Below are 17,164 nucleotides of genomic sequence, written 5' to 3' on the forward strand. Positions count from 1 at the left end.
CTGCAGAAAACAGAGATCGGATCTTGGGAGAAAGAAAATGGTGCCTTCTCTTCCTCTTCCTTTCTCTAACCCTAATCCCCACACACTGCCAAGATCTCCATTCTGACTTGTACCTGATCAAGGGAGCTATGACTCCTTGATCAGCAGTGTGATATGGCAGCCAAAACAGCATCAATAAGAATATAGTGTCTAGATCAGGGGTCCCCAAACTTTTTAAACAGGGGGCCAGTTCACACATGGCCAGAGCCCAGCCGGGGGCCGGACCAAGTGCCGCCTGCGGGGGGGGGGCGCCATCCATCCGCCCTCGACCCGCCCCTGGCCGAGCCCCCCACCCCCGCGGTCCCCTTCCAATCCGGCCCTGAAGCTCCGCCGCCTTTCTCTCTCCCCCCCTTTGCCGCATTGGTACGGTCCCCTCCGGCCGCTTGGAATGAGCAGCGAGTCGCCCGCGCTTGACGCTGTTTGTAAACCTGCGGGTCGGGGTGCCAAGCTCCAGGGGCCGCCTGGAGTTTTGACCCCAGGTTTACAAACAGCCTCAGCGTTGGGCGACTCGCTGCTCATTCCAAGCGGCCGGAGGGGACCATACCAATGCGGCAAGGGGGGGAGGAGGAGAAAGGCAGCTCTGCCGCCTTTCTTTCTCCCCCCCTTGCTGCATTGGTACGGTCCCCCCCGGCCGCTTGGAATGAGCAGCGAGTCGCCCGCGCTTAATGCTGTTTGTAAACCTGGGGAAAAGGAGATAGAGAAGGGGGAGATCTGCTTCTGCCCAGCGGGCCGGATAAATGTCTTCCGGGGGCCTGATTTGGCCCCCGGGCCGTAGTTTGGGGACCCCTGGTCTAGATCGAGGGAAACAATTGTACCACTCTATTCTGCATTGGTCAGACCTCACCTAGAGTACTGTGTTCAGTTCTGGGCACCGCAATTTAAAGAGGATATTGACAAGCTGGGACATGTCCAGAAGAGGGCAACCAAAATGGTAAAAGGTCTGGAGTCCATGCCTTACAAAGAGACTTGGGGAGCTGGTGATGTTTGGTCTGGAGAAGCGAAGGTTAAGGGGGGACATAATAGCCATGTTTAAATATCTGAAGGGATGCCATGTTGAAGAGGGAGAAAGCTTGTTTTCTGCAGCTCCAGTGACTGAGACACAGAATAATGGATTCAAGGTGCAGGAAAAGAGATTCCACCTAAACATTAGGAAGAACTTCCTGACTGTCAGGGCTGTTCAACAGTGGAGTTCCCTGCCTCAGAGTGGCGGAATCTCCTCCTTTGGAGGTTTTTAAAGGGAGGTTGGATGACCATCTGTCAGGAATGCTCTGATTGTGTGTTCCCACAAGGCAGGGGGTTGGACTGGATGGCCCTTGGGGTCTCTTCCAGCCTTATGATTCCATGACTCTCTTTGTAAGACTCAAAGGTTCACCTGAGCTTGAACCCAGAGTATGTCCAGTCACTGTGTGTGTTGGGTATCTTGGCTATCAGACCCTGTCCAAATTAACCCAAAACCTCCACCCAAACTCATTCTCAGCATCTTGGACAAAGGACAGACGGTTTCCCTCCCAACAAGAAATGCACACAAATATACAACGGTCCAAAGATTATTCACTTTTCTCTCCAACGCATAATTTTTGCCATGTACAACTCAGAAAGGTCAAATGTGCTTGGAATGCTTCCACAAAAACAGAATTGTAAACGGAATGGAAAGAAACATATACACACAAACACACACACACATTCAAGCTCCAGGAAATTCCAGAATCCCCTGCAAAGGAAGAAGACAGTGTGCCCCTCTCTCGAACTTTCCACAAATGTTAATACTGCTGCGAGAAGCGCCTGGCCAAGTTTAGAATAAAGAAAAACGTGGAATCGGTTCTTAAGTCCTGGGGCCAGCAAGCCAGGTGTGCAGTAAGGCAGCATATGCAGAAAAGTCAAAGAGGAAACAGAAGGATGGGATTCCTTCTGTCTGGGATGCGGCAGAAGGATGAGCGTTCTCATCGTACGTCCACAGAACTGGCCAGTGAAACGTTCCAGCCACGTGGTTCCAAAGCCTCACCGGAACAGGGGGGGTGGATGCCCTTTAATGCCAGGCAGCAAGCCCCCAAGAACCAGCCAATGAAGGGAGAATCTTCTACGGCTTCTTTGTTTCCTGGCTGATGGTTGGACATCGCAAGGTAGACATCGCAACCCGTCCAGTTTTGTAAAGGACCTGGGGAACCTCCAGGGAAGGAAGCAGAGAGAGATGTGGAGAGGAGAGGGGTCGGAAGTGGTCAGATGGTCTGGTAGTGCTGACGGAGCCTCGCCTGCAGGTATTCGTGAGTCAGGTTGTGCCGGGTAATGATGCCGACGATCTGGAAGGCAGCGGAGGAGAGGGGAGGTGTCAGACAGACTGGCTCCCACCTCCGTGAAAGCCAGCGGAAGCTGGAGAGGATGGCATGATTTGAACCCGGGTACTGCTCTTGGTAGGATGTAGGAAAGTCCGCTTGGGTCCCCACCCCTTCCCACTGACCCTCTCAGGCAGCTGCAGCGAAAGAAGCCCCTCGTGCTCTCCATCAAAACTTTGATTGCCTTTAGGCTGCAAGGTGATGCCCAAACTTCCTGACAGTTAGGGCTGTTCAGCAGTGGAATTCACTGCCTCGGAGAGTGGTGGAGTCTCCTTCTTGGGAGGTTTTTAAAGAGAGGCTGGATGGCTATCTGTCAGGAGCGCTTTGATTGTGTGTTCCTGCACTGCAGGGGGTTGGACTTAATGGCCCTTGGGGTCTCTTCCAACTCTATGATTCTATGATATCCTACACGCAACATCCCAGCAAGACATATTTATAACTGTGAAGTGCACAACTTTTCTTGCTGGAAAAGCACACCATCCATTCCTGCCCAATGTTTTAACTGTTTTTATGTCTTTCCACCTATGTATCTACTCCAGTTTTAATTGCTTTTAAAGATGTGTACTGGTGGGGTTTTTGGGGGGATGGCTGTGACTGGTTTTAAACTGTGCTGATAATAAGTATCTTTTAATCTGGTGGCCATCTTGGTGACCCTTGTAGAAATTTTGTGAATAAACAAAACAAATAAATCAACGCCGACAATCTTCTGCTTGTGCCAGTGAAGCACTTTGAAAAGAGCCGGCTGAAAGGCAGCGTGCTCAGCGCCACACGCCCAGAACCAGAGATTACATTTTCACACCCGCTTTGGCCTTCATGCAGCTGGCAGGTCTCCTTGGGTCTTAATGATCCAGCCGGCCTCCCAGATGCTCCAGGGCTGGCAAATCGACCCTCCTGCTCTGCTTTAGGTGATCTTGTGGGAGGCCAGTGACCTCTGGTGGCCAACGTGGGCTGAGCAGGACAGCTTTGGATCCTGGCTCTTCCACAGAACATTAAAAAAAGCCAAACTACACATAGGCAGGGCAGCCATCAGTTTGAGCCCTTTATCAGTTGCTGGGGACCCGGGGGTGGGGAAGGGGAGGATGCAGTTAGAGACATCCTGGTTAGGGACTCTCCAGAGGCAGCTGGTTGGCCACTGTGCAGAAAAGGCTGGACCTGATGGGCCTTTGGCAGAGGAGTGTGGGGTGGTGGTGGTGGTGCCCAGGGCAACACCTGCTCCCCATGTGACCAGCTGGCGTGCACTCAGGGACATGTGAGCCCACATGCCCCCATGAGAGCTCCGCTTCTGGCCTTTGGTCCGATCCAGCCTGTTCCCTTCCACGGAGGACTCTTATTGACAGAGCATTTCTCTCTCTCTGCCATCCCATTTTTATCCCAACATTCCTGCAAGCGTCTCATGGCAGGGAGCGCACCCTGACCTCCACTGTAAAGAATGCAGAGGACGAGCTCATCATTACGAGAAACAGAACGGAGAGGAAACCAGGATCCAGCAGATTCTCACCAGTTCCTGAGAGTGGGTTACTAATTATTTGTGTGTGCCGAGAGGGGGTTACTAATTGGGTCTGCTTTTCCGTTAGAAATTCCATTAGGTCCAAAAATCATAAAGTCCTGTTGTTTCCTATGTGGCTAGTTAGCGAAGGTAGAAAACAGGATAATTCTCTCTATTGGGCTGTTTTAAAAACATGTTTTAGAAATATGGTAAAGTTCCTTGTTTAAGGAAAGTATCCTTCTTTTGATTCTAAAAACAAAATTAAGTATTTGAAAGTATTAAGTATTTGACAGGCAGTCAATTGGAGGAGAAGTAGTTGTTTCTGTCGGCAGTAACGATAGAACTTGCTATAATGAGTTTAAATTATGGACAGAAAGATACCAACTGGAAATTAGGAACTTTTTTTTACAGTAAGAGTTTTTTACAGTAACAGAGAAATTATTAATGCCCCGCCCCTGGAATGCCCGGCCACACCCCCGTCATGCCCCGCCCAGCCCCATTGGTGCTACGCTACTGTTTGAATCCCACCACCATGGGAACCTGTTACTAAAATTTTTGGATCCCACCACTGGAGGAAACCCTTTTTTCTCCCTTTTGCACCCAGTGGAATTTTGCCCAATCAAAGCCAATTGGGAGAGAGGTGAAACCAACAGAGTTAGGGGAACCTCACCCCTTTTTATCACCTTGTGAAAAGCAGGCAGTCCCCAACAAAAATCTCTTGACCAGGCAGAACCCTGACTAGCCCCCAGGAGAAGACTTCCTCCCATGTGCCCCGGTCAGCTCTACAGAATGGCTGCTTCCCACCCACTCATCTACAAAAACATACTCAACTGAAAGAGAAATTTAATCCAAAGGGTGTGTGTGGCTAGAGTCTCTGGGACTCTCCCCCGAAAAAAGCCCAAACGGACTCACCTCCCCAACAGCGTTGACGACTGGCAAATGCCGGAGCCCCATCGTCCTGAAGAGATTGAATACTTGAGAGACGTGAGTGTTGGGCGAGACGCTGAACGGAGACGGGTTCATATAGGGGGTCACGTCCTGCCAAAGGGGGCGAGACCAGGAAAGCAGCTCAGGGAAGCCCACCACCCTCATCACACAGAGAACCGTTCCGGCTGCTCTGCATGCCCTTCACACTGCCATGACCACAGGCAGGAAATGTCCCCCTTACCACAATCATCCGGGGGTTCAGCAGGGTGAGGTCCAGGTCGTGGATGTCGGGGTAGCGGGGGTAATCCTCAGCCATCTCGGCGTAGGAGAGACGAGGCTGGCTGGCGCTCTGCGAGGCACAAGCACAGATATGGGAGAAGACAGGGAAAGGACGGCGGCAAACAGAACAGCTTCAGACATCCCCCCCCCCTGCCCAAAGGAGCTTTGGCATTAATTTGCAAGGGTAGGAAGAGTTAGAAAGACTCCACCACCTCTAAGGCAGGAAAGGCAGCCAACCAATGGGAACTCACCGACTGACCCTCCGAGTAACAGACACCCCGCACCAGCAAGGTGACCAGCTGCGAGCGCAAGATCAGGCCGTGGAAGGTCAGAGGCCGGAAGCGCTCTTCCATCGTCCATTCCTCGCTGGGTGACTGGTCTGGGTAAAGGTTAGGATACGGAGTGTACCTGGGAGAAACAGAGCAGCCCTGGGATTAGGGTCTGAAGAAGAGGCTCGCAGGAACAGGCAAAGACACTGGATTGAGAGCAGCGCTTCCTTGCACCGGGGGTGGCGTTGGGCCCTGCGCTCACCTCCGCTCCAGCATCTGCTGCAGCATGTCTTCCGTCTCCGGAGGTTCTTCCGCCACAACGTGGTCATCACATACGTTGCGCAGTTCGCTCGACGGGTAGGATTTCATGGACTGGCTGCGTTTGCGCTGCTCCCCGGCCCTAGTCAGGATGCTGGACTTCTGGGGTGGGGGAGGAAGGACACATTTTAAGAAAGAAACAAGCCACCCTTAATCGCACATTATCACATACAGAACTGTTAAAAAAAATGCAGAGTCCACTTCAAAACTGGGACCCAAACAACCGATATAAATCTAAACTGTTCTTCTCTTCCTTGGCAACGGGGGCAAAACCTGTTCTCCTCTTCCTTGGCAACAGGGGCAAAACCTGTTCTTCTCTTCCTTGGCAACGGGGGCAAAACCTGTTCTCCTCTTCCTTGGCAACGGGGGCCAAACCAGTTCTCCTCTTCCTTGGCAACGGGGGCCAAACCTGTTCTCCTCTTCCTTGGCAATGGGGGCCAAACCTGTCCTTCTCTTCCTTGGCAACGGGGGCAAAACCTCACCTTGAATTTGATGTTGTTGCTGATCAGCTGGTCCCACTTCATGAATTCCCTCTCATAGGCCCGGTTTTCTGTGACCACAGGAAAGGCGTGATGGACCGTGGTGCGCAGGATGCTCACCAGGGACTGTATCCGTGTGTGGGGGTAAACATACATCAGGTTGGGCTCCATGATATCACTGGCTCTGAGCCTGGAGGGGGCCACGAGAAAGATTAAACTGCCGTCAGCTGCACCCATCAATCAGGCACAAGGTTCACCCCTCCCCCGATTAAGACGGCCTGCTTCTGTTTGTTTTCACATCGACTGACTCACTTGTCCATTTCTGCTTCCGTTTCCCATTCCAGAAGCGGCACCCCTCGCAAGTTCACATGGATGTCGTAGATGCCCTTGTTAAAGAAGTCCCCGGTCCACTTGGCTACCTGGAACGGAGTGGGAACACGTTTTCCACCAAACATCTCTATGCGCAGACACACTTTTTCCACCATCAGAATCCTTTTGACATTATGCCCTAACAAATATCCCATGCGGGGAAAACCCATTATTCCAGTATCAGGGGCGTGCCCAACATAGACATAGACAAGCCTTTATTGGCATTCCAAAATACAATAAAACAATTGTCCATAAGAGACAGATGGATACAACAGCCATTCAGAGTCTTATCAATAGTTTAGTCCAAATGGACTCATCAAAAGTGCCATTCCTATACACCACCTGGTGGAGCATATGGAATGAAATGTCCCCAGGCTGATGTCTGCAGTTGCCAAACAGAGATGTACGGAAGGAGGCGGTCCTTACTCTGGTGACTCACCATGAGGGTGACCATGATCGGGAGCCCGTAGCTGATCTCATTGGTGGACTCGATCAGGATAACGGTGAGGCTGATGGTCATGCGGACCACCCCGCCCAGGAAAGCGGCAGCTCCGATCAGTGCGAAGGTCCCCGAATAGATGTGGTCCAAGCCAATGTAGCTGAGGAGAAGCAGAGACAAAGGGGGGCATCAGGGCTGGGGGGCAGAGGCCGCACCCCACAAAGTGAACCCGAAGCGAAGGAGGCACCTTTTGAGGAGGTTGGCGACTAGGCGTCCAAAGGCGGCCCCACAGAGCAGCGACGGCACAAAGAGGCCGCTGGGCACAGAAATCCCATAGGTCCAACAGGAGAGTAAGAAATAGAGAAGGAAGAACAGGGAAAGTGTGACTGGGCTGAAAGTACCTGCAAGACAACGGGGAGAGGGGGCTGAGTGGAGGCCCACAGAAGCTCCGCCCTGAAACGAGCGGCCACGCCCCACAACAAAAAAGCTCCGCCCCCCTTACGGAAGCCTACAGAAGAACTGAGGTTGTCAAGCCAAATAATAACAAACAGATGTTGATTGCCCTTAGAAGTTTAAGGGAAAAAAATCAGCAGATTCAGGAGGAAGCAGATGTGGATTCACAAGTTGTGCAAGAAATATCACTAAGAAGCGATCTTAGTGCGAGGACCCTCCCCTCCCCACACCTGGCTTCCCCAAGCTCCACCCCCAAACTCCAGGAATTTCCTAACATAAAGCTGGCAACCTGACCTCGAGCCCCTGCAAACCTGCTCTCGCACTCACCCTCCTGGTGGAAGAGCTGCAAGATGGCCGACTCTTGCGGGTTGAAGAAAAGCGTCGCCATGTCATTGTAAGTGTCGTTGGGGCAGAAAAAGAACTTGATGCTCGTATTTACTTCTTCAGAGGAGGAGTCCTAAAAACAGCAATCAAAGGTGGCTTTTGGTATGCTGGAATAAACTGAATCCGACCTCTAGAAGCAAGGCCGAACAAGACTGCACAGCACTCTATGTCTTCCCAGATTTCAGAGGACAGAAGAAATGACTGACGAGCCTCCCCTCCTGCTCCTGGGTTCAGCACCAGGAAACGCTACAAGGGCAACGCTGACTAGAAAGGCCACAGCTTTGTGGACCAGATGCAGAAAGTCAACTGAGACAAAGACTAAAGCGAGCAGGCACAGTTCACGTCCCCTGGACAGCTTTGGCTTGGAGGAGCCCAAGCCCCTTGGAGGCCTCTTGGATGCACCTGGGGGCTCGCGGCACACGCAATTACCTGCAAGCCCAAAGAGCCGTTCTCCCCGTGGCCGGCGGAAGACATCGGGCGGCATTCCCCTAGAACCATGGAAGCGACAAACACCACAAGGGTGGTCGTTAGACACACCAGCAGGCTCTCCAAGACTCTGCAAGCGAGAAAGACAGAAACCATGCAGGGACCACCCACAGCTTAAGAGTTGCTGGATGTGGCCCAGCCCTTTGGAGAGGAGGCTGCGGAAGTGGAGGGACCCTTGTGGGGACGGTGAAGGCTGATGGCCAACACAGTGAACTTTTGGCTTGCTTGTTTCATATCTGTCTGCTCAGTGAGAGGAAGGGGAGTCTCAAAGGGGCTCTGTAAGGAGTCTCAAAGGGGCTTACAAACTCCTTTCCCTTCCCCCCTCACAACAAACACCCTGTGAGTTAGGTCGGGCTGAGAGAGCGCCAAAGAACTGCGACTAGCCCAAGGTCACCCAGCTGACGTCTGTTGGAGTGCACAAGCTAATCTGGTTCACCAGATAAGCCTCCACAGCTCAAGTGGCAGAGCGGGGAATCAAACCCGGTTCTCTAGATTAGAGTGCACCTGCTCTTAACCACTACACCACACTGGCTCTCTACAGCCAACACAACTAACTTATGGCTTGCTTGATATCTGTCTGCATAGTGGGGGCTACACGCTCCTTCGCTCAGAGCCAAAATGCACCTCTGAGATTGGCGACCCCAAGTGGGCTCTGTTCTACCACAAGCAGCTGGGCAAAGAAAGGAAACAGATCACATCGCAACCGACAGGGAAAGCATCTAGATACCTGACCAGCTTGGGCTTGGGGTGCACGTTCCGCATGCGGTACTTGGCCAGCCTCTTGTTGATGCAGTTGAAGGTGGCCCCCAGGAGGCCCCCCATGACCCCCATCAGGATGAAGAAGCCCAAGTCCACGACTGTCCACAGGTGGCATTTCTTGTCAGACTCCGAGCACTGGAAAGTGGACCAGGGGAATCAATATCAAGCACAGCGCAGTCAAGGCACAACACTGTATCCCTGCTACATTGGCACTCTACTCTGTTCCACAGAAAGATGATAGTTCGGTCAAGAAAATGTTATGCTTCTGCAATAAAATATAAACCCAAACGAATATGAGAATTATCATTCATCTTTACAGGCTGCCTTTTCCAAAACCATTATTTTGGGAATTATTTAATATGGTACTTTGATACAATTTATGCCAATGTGTATTTTTTACTTTCAGACTTTCAAACAGATGGGTGGGGGGAGCAGGGCTAGGTAGGCACTGGGACCCAGGCAGAAAACTCTACAACAAAGAAGATCCAGCATGTTTTGTTCTGTGGCGGAGGAATATGAAACCCTACTATCATCTTTCTATGGAACAGAATATAGCACATAATATTTTTCAAATGCCAAAAACGGCCACAGAGAGAAAGGTTCCAAGTGCCACGCACCTTAAACTCCCCAAAGTTCAGCAAACCTGGGAGTTGGAAGGATCCCCAGCTTCCAAACTGAATTCCAGAACGGAAGAAGTTCAGGGTGAAGGTGGCCGACATGGAACAGAACAGCTGGAAGCAGAGGGGGGAAGATAAGGCACTTGGACACTTTGTTCTTTAATAACCATTAATTCTGCTTCTCTGTCAAATGGATTCTATGCAGCAAACAAGAAAAGGAAATCCAGAAGGTTCCATATTATAGGTAGGCTCCACGGCTCAGTGGTGGAGCACCTGTTTTGCGTGTTGAATGTCCTGGGTCCAATCCCCAGCAACCCCAGTTAAAAGGAACTCAGGTCAGGAAAGGCCTGTGTCCCTGCACAGCCCCTGGGCAGTAGAAGCAGACAAGTCTCAGTTGAACCAGAGGGCCTGAAGGTCTGCCTCGGACTGTGCCTGAGCGTGTCTCTGTTGGGTCCTCACCACTTTCCATGTCAGGCCCTGGTTCCAGAAGGACGAACCTTCCTCTAAGCTGAACAGCGTGCCCCCAATCGGGGCGCCGAAAGCTGCAGCCACCCCGGCCGCAGCTCCTGCAGACACGAAGTCCCTTTTGTCCCTAATCAGAGAGAGCAAACAATCAGGAGGCTTCTCTAAGCTGGCGCAAGACTCCTTTGGGCACCGGGAGGAAGCCAGCAGGCCGAGAGGAAAGAATTTGTTCTGCAGTCTGCATTAGCCCGGCTGCTCTTCAGCTTCTCGGCTGTTTCCCTCCCCTGAGCCCCTCCCTGATATGGTACTGTACCTGTCGCTGCGGAAATAAGGAAAGTTAAACTGGATCTTCTTTAAGGAGATGCTCTGGAACTGGAGAGAAGAGGAAAGAAAGGTGGATAGAACCTCATCAGCCAAAACCCAGCCCAGAGACCCCGGAAGGACTCTCTCCTCTCTAGAAACAGGCCTGAAATTGAATTAACTTGCTGAAGAACTCGAAAAACATTTTTTTACAAGGACACAGCTCTGCCATATCAGCAGCGTGCTTGTAGACAAGGGAAAAGCTGGCTCTGCTGGCCAGCCAGAATGAGTGACCGTACTGGGACTCACCTGAGGTAAGCCAGCCCCTACCACGGCTCCACTGTGTATCATGGGTCCCTCCTTCCCTACGAAGAGACCTAGAAAAAGAACAACAATGCTCAAGACATACTTCATCACCTACAAAGATCACTGAGACCAGACAGCCAGAAGGGAAAGAGATGTCACAAAACATCTCTCAACACAGAAGAAGAAGAGTTTGGATTAATATCCCCCCCTTTCTCTCCTGCAGGAGACTCAAAGGGGCTTACAGTCTCCTTGCCCTTCCCCCACTCACAACCAACACCCTGTGAGGTGGGTGGGGCTGAGAGAGCTCCGAGAAGCTGTGACTAGGTCACCCAAGGTCACCCAGTTGGCGTGTGTGGGAGTGTACAGGCTAATCTGAATTCCCCAGATAAGCCTCCATAGCTCAGGCGGCAGAGCTGGGAATCAAACCCTGTTCCTCCAGATTAGATACACGAGCTCTTAACCTCTTACGCCACTGCTGCCACACTACGCCACAGAGAGAGAAAAGCCACCAGACATCTCTGATCTTACCTCCAGCCACGCTGAAGAGCACGCCAAGCGCTTTGCACACCAGAGTTCGGAGCCGAACGATTCCTGGCACCTTCACCCCGTTCAAGTAGCATTTGATCTCTGGGATGCCAGAGCCGGTGGCCACAGGCTACAAAGAGAACACATTCATGCGCTGGCGTATTTTCCTAGCGGCGAATACTTTTTTGTTTCACCCAGCAAACCCCCCATAACGCTGACTGGCTCTCCTTCCGCTGTTGCATACGTGTTTTTAAATGAATATTATATTTTAACCGTAGTTACTTGTTTAACTTTATAAATGTTTGTGGCCTGATGGACCCTGATTGGGCCAAAAGTGGTATGAAAATGTTTTTAAAAATTACAATAATAAGTAGGACGTGCAGAAGGAACTTGGGCGGGCTTCCTTCAGACTGGCTGCGCAGCATTACCTGGATCAAGACGAGCAGACTGGCCAAGAAGACGAAGGTCAGGTTGAAGCCCAACAGCTCCAGCAGGGAGACAGCCAGGCAGCCTTTCTCACTGCATTCCTCCACCGCTGCGGGAGCAGAGTCAAGGAAATGGGTCCAGCCAACTCACCAACCCTTTGCCCAGGCAGGACTCCGACCTCCCTCCCACCAGCCACCCTGTAGGCCAGGCTAAGCAGAGGTTCCTGGACTTTGCTCCAATGAGCAGGCAGGACGGGCTGTGCAGTTGGAGCCCCTCAAAGCCAAGAAGGCTGGTGAAGGGGGCCCTCAGGTTGCTCCCCATGGCTTCTCCACCCACTGAGGCCTGACAGAGGCTCCCTGAGGTGCAAAACACAGAGAGGATACAGCTCTGAACCACCCGGAACTTCAGTTGGGAGAAGAGCCGGACGAAAAAGTCCACAAAGAGGCCCACCTGCAAGAGAAGAAATGGTGTGTGTGTTTGTCCTGTGAATGGCCTTGCAAATGTCACTCTGGGCCCCTTGCCTTGAAAACCTTAAGTCAGGAGTGACTCAATGGTCTGTAACACACACACACTTTTGTTTAGCTGAAAACCTAAGTAGGACCCCACTCAGCTGCCCCCCACGCATCCTGCATAAAGACAACACAAGAAACACAGACCTTCGGCAGAGAAGAAAGCGCCTTACCAGTCCAGTACAAACTCCAATAGCAAAAACCATAAACCACTTCACCGCTTCGTACCGCCGGGCTTTCTGTCATGCAGAGGAGGGGGGGGGGGGAAAGGTACACGCCCATCAGAACAGGCATACCGGCATCGCAGAAGACATGGCATCAGTACAACCTGTACATTTTATCTACACCGGAAAATCTACAAACCTAACCCAACCTACTTTCTAAAAAATTAAGCTTCTAGACCTCATGGTGTAGCACTGTCCCATCCACCTTTTTTGGCAAAGACTCCAGCATTCAGCTTCTGCTGCAGAGCCTAATTTGATCAACCCCAAGCCAGTGGTGGGATCCAAAAATTTTAGTAACAGGTTCCCATGGTGGTGGGATTCAAACTGTGGTGTAGCGCCAATGGGGCTGGACGGGGCATGAGGGGGCGTAACTGGACATTCCAGGGGCGGGGCATTCCAGGGCGGGGCTGTGGCAAGGACGCAGCTGCTGCGGCGCTGGTCGCTTGCAGGCTGAGGAAGCCCATATAGATGCACACAGGCGCATGAGCTGCCACTTGCATTTCACCGGTGCACCTCCCTTGCTAGAGCCCCTGCTTGCAGAGTTCTGCGCGCTGCTGCTGAAGAGGAGGGGCGTAACTAAGGCAAAAATCACGTGGCAAAATCACCAATGAGTAACCCCCTCTCGGCACACACAAATAATTAATAACCTACTCTCGGGAACCTGTGAGAACCTGCTGGATCCCACCTCTGCCCCAAGCCCACAAACAAGGTTCCAACACCAGGGTTCATGCCCAGTGCTTGCAGACTAAGAGCTCCAGAGTCTACACAGAGTACCTTTCCCTTAATCTCCCCTCGCAGCAAGCACAAGAGGACTCATTGTTCACACTGGTGCCTTGGAAATTCTCTGTTTCAGAATTAAATGTTGCTCTGTACCCAGCTAGACTTCCGGCATGCTGCCCCTCCCATGCCTCATATTCCACTATTCTTGCCTCCCTGCACTCAATGCCAGCTGAACAGCAAACCAGCATCCTTGCCAGATAACAAGTAGCTCCCGACCAAAACTGCAGGGAATCATTCCTTTCACTTCCTCCTCCGGATTATTGAAATGAAGGGCAGAAAAAAGTCCTACCCTGTTTTCTAAATTTTCCAGCACTTCCAAGTAGGGTTCGTTGATGCAGCGGTCATAGTCCAAGCTCTGCAAGAAAGCAAAACAACCCCCCCAATTGCCATGAGACCCCCTAGGTCATCTCAGAGGAGAGACATCCCAATGGGCGAGAATGGCAGGGGTTACATTCACGCCGGCACTTATCCACACAAGTCAGTGGCCCTGAAAAGAGTTCCAGCAGTCAGGGGCTTCTCCTATCTTAGGACAAAAACTGAACTGGGGTAGGAAACACTGAATGGCTGAGCGCCTCCACAAAGGCCCTTGGACAGCTGTTTATTTAAGACCAGTACAAGAGGGATCAGTCAGGGGCAAAAAGAAAGGCTTGTCAACTGGAAGGCCAGGTGTGTAGGGAGGGGGCTGCTTCTCAGAGGCCACAGGTGATTAAGGCTGACTGTTATGCAGGTGAGCAAGCAAACGTGACATTGTTTGTTTGTTTGTTTGTTTATTATTGCATTTTTATACCGCCCTCCCCCGGAGGGCTCAGGGCGGTGTACAACACTAACAAACAGACAATAAAACAAGATAAAAATAAATTAAGACTTAATATGCAGCATTCAAATATCAAACCTTATTTAAGTTTAAAAATAGATGGCATCCGACTATTAAAACCTCCTCTTAAGAGATTGTGTGCCACTCACTTTGCTGGACTTCATGACAAGGAGTTAGTTTGGCAGGTCTGCTGCTGCCCTCTGAGTATGCTCCGAGGAAAGTAGTTACAGAACAACTAGTATGGTTTCGACACAGCAAGAAAAGATAAGAGGGGTTTCCCAAAATGACTAACTCCTGATGAATTAGCCCCAGTGAAAGAGAAAACAAAAGCACAACCCCCTCCCCCATCTTAACCCACTATTTGTCCTCCCGGCATCCAGTCAGCATATTAAAGACCCTCACCTCATAGTCCTTACGTGGCAGAATCTCGTCATCTTCCTCCTGAGTTTCTCCCAGGATAGTCTAGGAAGGAAATTCAAGACTTACAGACATGCTGAGTCAAACTGTGCTGGAAACAAAAGGTTGTTCATTGCTAATTGAGAGCCAGCAAGCTGAAGTGTTTAGAGTGTCGTACCAGGATTTGGAAGACCCAGATTCGAATCCCAACTCTGCCATGGAACCAACCTATCTCAAAGAGTGGTTGTGAGGATGAAATGTAGGAGTGGGGAACATTGTAAATAGCCTTGGGTCAACATTGGGGAGAAAAGTGGTATACAAATCAAGTAAATAAATGATAATCCAGTCAGGAAGCAAACCAAAATAATTTGCACGGGTCCTTAACACTGGGTTAAAGCGGTAGTTCCCAATTTGGGAAACATGCAATAATATTTGGGGATACATACAAAAAAATTGGAGGAAAACAGTACATTAATGTCAACACTAAGTCAAAATACAAGTCAAAAGTTGTGAAATTAATTCAAAGACCCTGCTGCCCTTTGCAGACAAGGGGGAATGCCCTAGGACACTCCCATTAACCCCATGGGCATCAGTATCGCAGGGAATGACCAGCAGTGTTGGGCATGCATCTTTCTGGGGTGTTTACTGAGTATCCCATTGAGAAACATCTGATAAGTCTGCAAACAAAGCCAGGGGTTGAAAACCAACTGAATTAACCCTCTCAGCACAAGAAACAGGCATCTACGAGGTCAGAAGGGGAAGGCAGATGGACCCATCTCCATGTTCCCTTTTTTTTATAACAAATTGGCTACCTTTGAATAAAGGAAGGCATTATAAATTTGAAAGTAGATCCCCTCGCTAAGATCAAAACTGAGTTTGGGAACATCCATCAGATTAACTCTCTCCTAGTGGCCAACCAGGATAGAGGCCAAGCTGCTGCCTCCCAGCACTGGTATTTAAACATCTGCTGCCTTTGAATATGGAGGTTCCCTTTATTAACCATGGCTAGAAGCCACTGAAAGATGCCCCCTCTATGAATTCTGTCTAAACTCCTTTGAGAGTTATCTATACTCCTGGCCATCAACGTTTCCACTGGCAGCAAACGCCACAATCTAGAGCAGGGGTAGGGAACCTGCGGCTCTCCAGATGTTCAGGAACTACAATTCCCATCAGCCCCTACCAGCATTTGTTGCCAATTGGGCCATGCTTGCTTAAATGAGGAGAGCCATAAGAGAATTATAGTTCTAATTTATCCCTCAGTATCTGTAGAGCCGCAAACATATTCTGATCCTAGAAGAGGTGCTTCTGTTGGATCTGTCCTGAACTGATTCTCCTCGGCTTCATCAGGTGCCGAAGATGAGGTGAGAGGGCAAGAAAGATCTTCCCATCTATTTTCTCCACCCAGTGGATAATTTTATAAACTTCTATTACGTCCCCCTCCTTTGGCCTCTTATTTTCTAAACGTAAACTTCCAAACAGTTCAGCCTTTCCGCAATCTCAAATTCCCCTTCTGCATTTTTGCCCCATCTGCTGCTCTAACAACCTGTAGGAAGGGAAAGGAAGGCTAAGAGAAAGTGCCTTAGTTACTCTGAGCAGCAACAGTGAGCACGCACACATCACGCCCCTTCGCCTCCTACCACACTGAGGGCGCCTTGGAATGCACAAACAAGCGAAGTTGCCTTTTGCTAAGTCAGACCGTCAGTCTAGCCTTCGCAGCATGACAGCCTCAAACCAGAAGTGCTCTCCAAGGTCTTCTTGCATCTTGAGCCTCCCCCCCCCCCCCAGCGGGGATGCATATGAAGCAAGCGCTCTCTTCCTAGGCAGGCAGGGGGGGCCTCCCCCAAATCAATTTCAGTCAGAACCAGCAACCACAAATGCCCTGTGAAACAGCAATGGCCGATGCCACCACTCCAGAGAGAAGGAAGCATGGGGAAGCGGGAGAAACAAGAACAAACAGCATCCAAGATATGGAGAGGCTCCAAGGAAGGAGAGGAGGGGCCACATACCTGCGTTAGTCAATGGAGCACGTTCAACCTAAAATGCTGAGTGATGATGCTCTCTGTTTGGTCTCTTTAAAAGAGGTGCTTCAGAGCAGGGACGGCCAAAGGTCTTGCTGGGTATACACAGCAACCCCAGGTAAGCCCACACCCACTGCTGTCAAGTCAGATTGGTTGCCCTTCGTTACTGCTTTGCGCTTACAAGCTTCTGCTACAGGACTTTCCTTTGCTACTCTGAGGCATCTCCCACTGCCTTAATCGGGGCCACATATGTCCAAGGAAGATTCCCGCAGGCTCCTGCACCATCCAGAACTATTAGGTGAGATGCCGCAGGAAATTTTATGAAAAGGGTGGTTATAGAAGGGTGGGCAGGAAGGACCCTCTGCACATGTCCAGAGGACCCCCTTCTATAATACATATGTGTCTACTCTACATGCAGCCTTTGCGGGGAACCTTAAAATGAAGCCTTCATCCCACAACTCCGACTCCATAACTAGTCCTGCAGAAAAAAAATTACTGAAGTTATCAATATCATTTTTTACTGTCATCATTTATGCTTTCCCGTAATTGGGCATCTATAAATGGAAAGATAAGGTTACCATTCCTCGCTGCAGAAGACCCAACGTGGGTACTCTGCACATGCCCAGAGGCATCTCTGCCTGGCTAGGAGGCGGGAGGATCCAATGACACCGTGCACCCATACGCCCGCCTATACCAGCTCTTCCTCCCGGTGCGGGGCTCTCCCTCTCCAACAACAGCATGCCGCAGCCCGGCCACTGCAAACCACGCCG

At 50.8% G+C, this 17,164-nt stretch overlaps 1 protein-coding gene across 1 annotated transcript; it reads right to left on the reverse strand.

Annotated features, from left to right (window-relative positions):
- Positions 1-1,570: 1,570 nt before the first annotated feature.
- CLCN6 (chloride voltage-gated channel 6) lies at positions 1,571-14,451 on the reverse strand. Its single transcript, XM_048519456.1, has 22 exons — positions 14,383-14,451; positions 13,456-13,521; positions 12,336-12,401; positions 12,037-12,103; positions 11,656-11,762; positions 11,231-11,357; positions 10,706-10,773; positions 10,410-10,468; positions 10,094-10,226; positions 9,635-9,748; positions 8,986-9,152; positions 8,202-8,328; positions 7,716-7,845; positions 7,183-7,336; positions 6,936-7,095; positions 6,440-6,546; positions 6,131-6,317; positions 5,593-5,750; positions 5,313-5,469; positions 5,024-5,131; positions 4,768-4,893; positions 1,571-2,336 (listed from the first exon to the last, which is right to left on the reverse strand). The coding sequence occupies exons 3-22, from the start codon at positions 12,366-12,368 to the stop codon at positions 2,256-2,258; spliced, it is 2,370 nt and encodes a 789-aa protein (XP_048375413.1). The 5' UTR covers positions 12,369-12,401; positions 13,456-13,521; positions 14,383-14,451; the 3' UTR covers positions 1,571-2,255.
- Between the last annotated feature and the right edge of the window lie 2,713 nt (positions 14,452-17,164).

Source organism: Sphaerodactylus townsendi, linkage group LG16, assembly GCF_021028975.2.
Source record: "Sphaerodactylus townsendi isolate TG3544 linkage group LG16, MPM_Stown_v2.3, whole genome shotgun sequence".
NCBI classification, from domain to species: Eukaryota; Metazoa; Chordata; class Lepidosauria; order Squamata; family Sphaerodactylidae; genus Sphaerodactylus; species Sphaerodactylus townsendi.